This window comes from Ursus arctos, unplaced genomic scaffold, assembly GCF_023065955.2.
Source record: "Ursus arctos isolate Adak ecotype North America unplaced genomic scaffold, UrsArc2.0 scaffold_5, whole genome shotgun sequence".
Taxonomy (NCBI): Eukaryota; Metazoa; Chordata; class Mammalia; order Carnivora; family Ursidae; genus Ursus; species Ursus arctos.
The window spans coordinates 4509639-4519189 of NW_026623067.1; the positions used below are offsets into that span (position 1 = coordinate 4509639).

The 9551-nt window shown below is 38.0% G+C and overlaps 1 protein-coding gene across 1 annotated transcript; it reads left to right on the forward strand.

Moving 5' to 3' along the window:
- Positions 1-2357: 2357 nt before the first annotated feature.
- LOC113248059 (olfactory receptor 2L8-like) lies at positions 2358-3296 on the forward strand. The gene has a single exon (XM_026489458.3). The coding sequence runs from the start codon at positions 2358-2360 to the stop codon at positions 3294-3296; it is 939 nt and encodes a 312-aa protein (XP_026345243.3).
- Positions 3297-9551: the final 6255 nt, after the last annotated feature.

A 9551-nucleotide genomic window follows, 5' to 3' on the forward strand; every position in this document is an offset into this window, starting at 1 on the left:
GGATTATTAAGAAAGCATCTTTCAATAAAATACTTTTCATTAAATTTTCTGTGTTCTGTGTATGCTGTTTGAATATGGTGGATCATATATATAATTTTGAAAACAATTTTCTTTTGATAATATTAACTTCATTATTATTTTGGTGTATGTATTTCTAAGAATGACAATAAGCATATATGTGTTCCTGTACATTATTTCTCCAGTTCTCCAAACTTTAAAAAGTGACAATCTTTCATGTTTGTTGCTGTTGTTTTCTTTTAACTCTGGTAGATTTGTTTCTTGAGCTTATCTTTAACTTTCACTTAATCTATGGTGCATGTGGGTGACTCAGTCAGTTAAGTGTTCAACTCTTGTTTTTGACCAAGATCACAATCTCAGGATCCTGGGATTGAGGCCCATGTTGAGCCCCACATAGGCAGGGAGTGTGCTTCTGTCTCCCTCTCTCTCTGCCCCATACCCCTATTCCTGGCACACCTGCTCTCAAATTTAAGTAATAAATCTTTTAAAAAGCTTTCCCCAAACATTTGGGCTCATTTTGTATCTGTGCGTGAGTGTGCACATATGTGTGCATATTCCTGTTTCATGTCCAGATTTACTAAAAGCCTGGTATCACTTGGCTCTAGAATAATACTTAAGACTAAATACGACATATTGTGTAGAGCTTGTTCACTTATGATGTCAGTGGAGAATTCCTCCTCACACCTCCACCGGAAACTTAGGATGATATTTCCTTGTTTTTCCAATTAAGTGAATTACCATTTTTGACCAAAATTCATTCATTCAAACAGTCCTGAACTATTTTATCTCTCCTTGTGCCTTTTGACATCTGTTCTATTTTTACTTATAATTTTTTGTTATCAGCATAATATTTGGTTCTTAAGAGGGACAGATGACAAATACATGTGATTAAATTCACACACTAATCTAGAATTGGAAAGTTTAAATAAAGTATTTCACTCAGATGTAGAATTTAAGCAACAAAACTAATCATAAGGATTAAAAAGGCAGAGACAGGTAAGCCAAGAAACAGACTCTTCACTATAGAGGACAAACTGAAGGTTACTTGAGGGGAGGTGGGTTGGGGATGTGTGAAGAAGAGATGGGATTAACAAGTGCCTTGTATTGATGAACACTGGGTGTTGTATGTAAGTGAGGAATCACTACGTTTCTGCACCTGAGGCTAATATCACACTCTAAGTTAACTAACTAGAATTTAAATAAAAACTTTTAAGAGAAGAAACAAAAGAAAAAAATGAGTGAAACAAAACACCATAGAGTACTGTATATCATATAAGTACTGGAGAAACAGAAAGACATAAAACATAATGCTATTTGAACCATGAGAGACTATGGACTCTGGGAAACAAACTGAGGGCTTCAGAGGGGAGGGGGTATGGGATTGGGATAGGGTAGTGATGGGTACTAAGGAGGGCACATATTGCATGGTGCACTGGGTGTTATATGCAAGTAATGAATCATGGAACTTTACATCAAAAACTTGGGATGTATTGTATGGTGACTAACATAATATAATAATTTTTTTTTATAAAAAATAAATAAATAATAAAAGAAAAGAAAAGAAAAGAAAAGAAAAGAAAAAAAAAGAAAAAAAAACATAATGCTATTTGGAAGAACTCTTTCCTATTTGTGAAACCTACCATGAGTATTGTGTGTAGATATTTAGTTGAAGGGTCTACATGAACTTTCAGAAACTGGTTGAGGAGGCAGAAGAAAATGATTTTCTATAAATTGTACTTGACAATAAGAATTCATTTAAGATTTCAGAACAGATGAAAGCAAAACTTTTACCTGACTTCAAGGATGTTTGATTAGATGTTACTGTGTAAAGAGGACTCAAGAAGGAAATGTTCTCCTCAACAGAAGCTGATAGGCTGCTGCAGCTTTAGAATAAGTCTTAGGCAAGAAAGAAGGATCATCCTTTATGGGTCATAAGCATTTATTCTTAAAATAACTAAATAATGTATGTATTTACATTGATTTTTTATGCATGTATTTTGAATAAACATCTGATTTTTGGCAAAGTTTGTGTTGTGTACAGTCATAAACATAATTTTCCTAATGAATTCTTAACAAATATGTGGTATTTTTAATGACTTTAAGGATTTTCTAGAAAAGACATAGGCTACAAATGTTACATCTTCAAATTTTTATCTCTGGGTCACTAAGTAAGTGTTTTGTTTTGTTTCTCCAAAATAGAAAATTTCAATTATTCACTTAAGACTTTTAACATTTTAAATAGTATGCAGTCTGACTAAAATGGTACATTAGAAAGATCCTCTTGTTCCATGCTTGACTTACTTTTCTGTCTGCTTATAGGAAAATCCTATCAATGCCCCATGGAAAATTATACTCAAACATCAACTGATTTCATCCTCTTGGGGTTGTTCCCACCAACAAGAATTGGCCTCTTCTTCTTCATTGTCATCGTTCTTATTTTTCTAATGGCTCTGTTTGGCAACCTGTCCATGATTCTCCTCATCTTCCTAGACACCCATCTCCACACACCCATGTATTTCTTACTCAGTCAGCTCTCTCTCATTGACCTAAACTACATCTCCACAATTGTCCCCAGAATGGTTTCCAATTTTGTGTTTGGAAATAAGTTTATCTCCTTCATCGGGTGTGGGTTTCAGAGCTTCTTCTTCTTAACTTTAGCAGGTGCAGAAGCATTGCTCCTGATATCTATGGCCTATGATCGTTATGTAGCTATTTGTTTTCCTCTCCACTATCCCAACCATATGAGCAAAAAAGTGTGTGTGCTGATGATAACAGGATCTTGGATCATGGGCTCAATCAACTCCTGTGCCCACACTGTATATGCCCTCCATATACCTTACTGTCGATCCAGGACCATCAACCATTTCTTCTGTGATGTCCCCGCCATGTTGACTCTGGCCTGCATGGACACCTGGGTCTATGAGTACACGGTGTTTGTGAGCACCACCCTCTTCCTTGTGTTTCCTTTCATTGGCACCGCATGTTCCTATGGCCGGGTCCTCTTTACAATCTGCCACATGCAGTCAACTGAAGGGAGGAAGAAGGCCTATTCCACCTGCAGCACCCACCTCACTGTGGTCACTTTATACTTTGCACCCTTTTCTTATACGTATCTACGCCCAAGATCCTTCCGATCTCCCACAGAGGACAAGGTCTTAGCTGTCTTCTATACCATTCTGACCCCAATGCTCAACCCCATCATCTACAGCCTGAGAAACAAGGAAGTGATGGGGGCCCTGAGAAGAGTGATTCAGAGAATCTGCTTTGTGAAAAGATAGACAAGCTTTTTTGCATATGTACCCAACATTGATTATAAGTCCATTCATCAGTGTACAGTAAATAAAATATTATTTTATGCTTAGAGTGCAAGGATTAAAATCAGAAGAGAAGAAAATCATTCATGCATGGACAAAATTATTTTGCAAATATTATATGTAATTATGAGCCTTATCTTTTTTTTCTTTATGGTACTTTTTCTCATAAATTTCAAATGTACTCATTGTATGCTAATATGTTCTCAATGAAAATGGTTCTTTTAAATGTATAAATAATGTCATTCAACATAACAGTTCTAGTACTTGCAATTTATTTACCAATACGTGTAAACAGAGAAATAAATTTTTCCTGAATTCCTGAATTTAACTAAAAGTCAGAAAACTTCTTACAGACTTGTGACTTACCTGTGCCAGTTACTTTTTTTTTTCAATTTATGGTAACTTATTTTTCATAAAGATTAAGCTGAGACTTCATCAGGGATTCTAAAATCCATGTACCATTCTGAATAAAATATAACAAGCTAATCCTCCTTTTAGGGAAATGAATCCTAGAAAAATGATTTCATATCAAGTATTCCTCCAGATCAAGTATAAGACTTGGATGTGTCAACTGACATCAAGAAATTGTGAGGTTAATTATAAGCTGACTGTATTGAAATTTAATAGGATTAACAATTTCAAAGACATTCCCATAACCACTCCCACACTAAACACAGGCTCAATAGCCACTGCTATCTTTGTATGAGATCATGTTTCTCAGGTGATATTTTATTTTCAACTCACTATGTTTCATGGTTTTACTGAAACAGGTTGGTGAGAGGTAAACTTACATACACCAATTTTAGTGATTGATAAATCACTTTTCAAGACAGGAACCACTATCAAATCTAATAAAAACCTCGCAGCTCAGGTGAACTTCCAACTCAAGTAGATTGCTATTACTGCTCCTCACTGATAAGTGAAGAAATGGTCTTTACTATTTCAGATTTGGCAGAAAGGAGACCGTTCATACCCTGCATAATTTACAGGGCACAGCACAAAGTGAAAATATGAGCTCTCTTCTTCAAACAGCAAGATTTTTTAAAATGTTTTTTTATTATATTATGTTAGTCACCATACAGTACATCCCTGGTTTTTGATGTAAAGTTCGATGATCCATTAGTTGTGTATAACACCCAGTGCACCATGCAATACGTGCCCTCCTTACTACCCATCACCAGCCTATCCCATTACCCCACCCCCCTCTCCTCTGAAGTCCTCAGTTTGTTTCTCAGAGTCCATAGTCTCTCATGCTTCATTCCCCCTTCTGATTACCCCCCTTTCTTTATCCCTTCCTTCCCCTACCGATCTTCCTAGTTCTTATGTTCCATAAATGAGTGAAATCATATGATAATTGTCTTTCTCTGCTTGACTTATTTCACTTAGCATTATCTCCTCCAGTGACGTCCATGTTGCAGCAAATGTTGAGAACTCGTTCTTTCTGATAGCTGAGTAATATTCCATTGTATATATGGACCACAGCTTCTTAATCCAGTCATCTGTTGAAGGGCATCTCGACTCCTTCCATGATTTAGCTATTGTGGACAATGCTGGTATGAACACTGGGGTGCATATGGCCCTTCTCTTCACTACGTCTGTATCTTTGGGGTAAACTCCCAGTAGTGCAATGCCTGGGTCATAGCGTAGCTCAATTTTTAACTTTTTAGGGGACCTCCACACTGTTTTCCAAAGTGGCTGCACCAACCTGCATTCCCACCAACAATATAGGAGGGATCCCCTTTCTCCACATCCTCTCCAGAAATTGCTGTTTCCTGCCTAGTTAATTTTTGCCATTCTAACTGGCGTGAGGTGGTATCTTAGTGTGGTTTTGATTTGAATTTCCCTGATGGCTAATGATCTTGAACATTTTTTCATGTGTCTGTTAGCCATTTGTATGTCCTCATTGGAAAAGTGTCTGTTCGTATCTTCTGCCCATTTTATGATTTGTTTATTTGTTTCTCGTGTATTGAGTTTGAGAAGTTCTTTGTAGATCTTGGATATCAGTCTTTTATGTGTAGCATCATTTGCAAATATATTCTCCCATTCCTTGGGCTGCCTCTTAGTTTTTTTGATTGTTTCCTTGGCTGTTCAGAAGTGTTTTATCTTGATGAAGTCCCAGAAGTTCATTTTATCTTTTGTTTCTCTTGCCTTCAGTGATGTGTCATGAAAAAAGGTGCTGTGGCCGATGTCGTAGAGGTTGCTGCCTATGCTCTCCCCTTGGATTTTGATGGATTCCTGTCTCACATCGAGGTCTTACATCCATTGAGGTTTATCTTTGTGTATGGTGTGAGAGAGTGGTCAAGCTTCATTCTTTTGCATGTAGCTGTCCAATTTTCCCAGCACCATTTATTGAAGAGACTGTCTTTTTCCCATCGGATTTTTTTTTCCTGCTTTATCAAAGATTAGTTGACCAAAGAGCCAAGGGTCCATTTCTGGGTTCTCTATTCTGTTCCATTGGTCTATGTGTCTGTTTTTGTGCCAGTACCATGCTGTCTTTGTGATCACAGCTTTGTAGTACAGCTCAAAATCCAGCATTGTGGTGCCCCCAGCTTTGTTTTTCCTTTTCAACAGTTCCTTGGCGATTCGAGGCCTTTTCTGGTTCCATGCAAATTTAAGGATTATTTGTTCCAGTTCCTTGAAAAATGTCATCGGTATTTTGATCAGGATAGCATTGAAAGTGTAGATTGCTCTGGGTAGCATGGACATTTTAACTATGTTAATTCTTCCAATCCATAAGCATGGAATATTTTTCCATCTTTTTGTGTCTTGTTTTATTAATTCTAGTAACTTCCCAATATACTTTATTGCAATAACAATGTGTGTGTTTTTATTTTGTGATAATTTACTGATTTACTGATGAGCTCCATAGCCTTTCCTGTACTGACTCTCAGGCAAGATAGTTAATAATTTTGTAAATGACATAGGAATGATATTTGGGATGGAAGTCAGCCCGTGCCCCCACAATGAGTCACTGCTGTTGCCAGGCACAGCTCCTTCTCTCTCCTGGCTGTGGCTCCTTCCACGATTGTTGTTGCCTCTGCAGCTGTTCCTGTCATCACTCTCACCCATCTGGTCCCAGTTCCAACAGATCTACTCCCTTGGGGTCCTTTGGCACCTTGAGCAAGATGTGTGTGTTCCTATGAGGAGGACGGGGGGACTGCTGTGTGAGCATGCTGTCTGAGCCCATATGTGCAGGTGCTGTTGCTGGGCCAAAGTCACATGCCAGTGCTGCCCCCCCAGCTCTTCTGCACACATGTAGACTCAGAGAGAAAAGTGTTAAAAATTTCAAGATGGCAAAAACCAGACATTAAAGCAATAAAAGAGTCATTGTGAGTCTGGGACCCCATGAAAGTGCCCAGGCCACACATACATGAGGCCAGCCTTGAGAAAGTAAAAATGAGTGAGTAGTAAGGGAGTCTTGTCATACAAATCAGTAAAATGTGTGAGTGTCTGCTTTTTTTGTCAGTGGTTATCTTTTGAAATAATCTGAAGGAATGTGGAATTGATTTGGGATACCTATTGCAGACTTCTTATCTCTTTCAGGTGCTGAATATTGAAGGAAATCAGGAGAACCAGAACATTTGTTGGCTCTGATATACCATGTCCTAAGGGAAACCACTATGCCTCTGGACTTAGTTTGCTAGAAAGCAAGATGGAGGCACGGTACTTGGTAGTATCAGAAAATGTTGTGTGTGGGCAGAATAATGCTACTTGGCTGAGATACCCCCTGTAATAAAAAAAAAAAAAATAGATGAACAGATGGGGCACCTGTGTAGCCCAGTCAGTTAAGTATCAGACTCTTGGTATGGCTCAGGTTATGATCCCAGGGCTGTGAGATCAAGCCCTGTATAGGGTTCCAGGCTCAGCAAGGAGTCTGCTTCTCTCCTTCTTCATCGCCATCTTCCCCTCCCCCACCCTGTGTTCTCTCTCTTTCTCTTAAATCAGTAAGTAAATCTTTAAAAACAGATTAACAGGAGAAAACCAAACAAAAATTTATTAGCACAATATATGTCCTGTATATGGAGAGATCCAGAAAAATTGAGTGACTCCCTGAAATCGCTCAAGCCATTACTTTAAAAATTACCTTCAGAGAAAGACAAAATATGTGGGGGGAATGGGAAAACTATCTTAGGGAGAATTTGTGGAGAGGTAGTTTAGGTCAATGAGAGAGAGCTAAGTAAGAACTACATGCCTGTGTAGAGGAGGGTGTCAAGGAAGATGAGGAGAATCATGGACAAGTTGCCAAACAGAGCCATTAGAAAAACAAGAACAATGAGTATAAAGAGGAATGGGCCAATTCTTGATGGTGCGAACAACCCCAATAAGATGAAGTCAGTTTATGTGTGAGTATAATTTTCCATGGGGGATTGATAGAATTTTCCTAAATGGAGACACAAAGGTAAATTAAGTATGGAACAACAGACCCCTTTGAATCTATCATTTTCAGTGTTTTTCTATGTCCACTGTTTCTTAAAAATAACCAGTCAAAAATAATCTTTATGTCCAAGAGGTATATTTTAAGCTGGCAAATTTTGTTCCCCTTCAGTGGCATCATTGAAATCCCTCTTACTGACATTCCTACAAAGGCAATATTTATTCCATTTTTTAAAGCCTACAACCCTGGAAATAGAGATCAAGACATCATAAGCAAATACTGGAAAATCCAGGCTGTCATAATGATCTTCTGGACATCCTTTGTCCCAGCAGCCTTCTGGCTCAGAAAGGCAGGAAGCTAACTCCCACCTATTGTGTCTGCACTTACAGGTCATTCCTTCCACCATAAGACCTTAACCTCAGAAGGAGCCACAAAGGGAGGAAAAACATCATTCAAGTCTTCTGCCATTTTTTTCAATGTTTATGAGAATCTACTCCAGATAATTTGGAAGCTGAACAATGATGCCTCTCAGATTTAGAATTCCTCAGCTGTCTTCCACCTACATGGTCCCTGACTCACAGTTAATCATGTCTCCTCTTAATCATTGTTATTTTCATTCAGTTTTTGATGATTATTATCTACTGCTTCTCATTCATTATTTATTTTTTTCATGTTTCAGGCTAGAAGATGCCATTTTAAAAGAAAAGGACATGTAATTGGACAATTTCATAATGCACACCTGCATGTCTTGAGAGTTTCTTATATATGAAATTAATAAAGTTTAGTTTATAGAAACAAAAACGAGTATTTCTCTTTTCCTTCCATTTTCGAGGGTTGAGTTTCTTTTTAATGGAATAAAGTGAAAGTTAGTTTTGTGAGAATAACCAATTAAATAATAATTGCCTTCTTGCTGTAAGATTTACTTTAACCCCCACTACTCATTGTACTTGCCTTCAAAAGCTGGAGGGGAAAAAGAAAGACAGCTACTGTTTAAACCAAATTTTTTTTAATCATCAAATATTTAGTGAACACTTACCACGTAGTAGGGGACACAAAGGTGTATGATTCACACAATTTGGGGACTGTTAAAAAAAGACACCAGACCAGAGAGAGTCAAGTGTGCTAAGCCCCACATCAGCAAAACAACTAACCAAAATGTAGTTTCAATGTCTTCCAGGAAGGCTATCTTAAACCAGTCAATCTGCAATTTTTGATCAGTTGTGAGACAATCAATATGTCAGACCCCTTAAGTCCCAAGGGAATATAAGTTAATTGGTCTTTCCTCATTCTTGCTCCCTTCTGCCTATAGAAGTCTCCCATTTTGTACATTTCCTCAGTCTTCCTTTATATTTGCCAGAAGGCGTGCTGCCTGATTTATGAAACACTGAAGAAAGCCAACTTGATCTTTAAATTGACTGTTATATTTTGTCTTAAACAGGTTTAGAAGCAGTGGTGAGATTGAAGGGACTTCGGATGGCTTTGGGGACAACCTGAAACACAGGCATGGTACCTGTGAGCCCTTTTGAGTTCTAGGTCTTTCTCACCAGGTTGGAGGGTAACTAACTAGTGTCTTCTCAGTTCTGTGTTTTGTTCTCTTTGTGTCAAGATCTCAACTTAATTGGCTTTCTAGTCTGAAATTACCCTTTTTGAAAGTCCAGACCTGTATAAAATCCTCATTCTTGCTGGTTCAGCCATTTTCCCACTTTTCCTTGTTCCCAGTTCAGGTCACAATCCTCATATTTTGGGTTAGTTGATTCCACCCTTTCCCCAGTCCTGAGTTTCATCAGAACTGCCAGTGGAGCATGCAGGGCCTTTGCTAAGCCAGTGTGCAGTAACACTTATTG

Bases quoted from the DNA above. Each gene is read 5' to 3' on its own strand.
- LOC113248059 (XM_026489458.3), top strand. From the start codon at position 2,358: ATGGAAAATTATACTCAAACATCAACTGATTTCATCCTCTTGGGGTTG.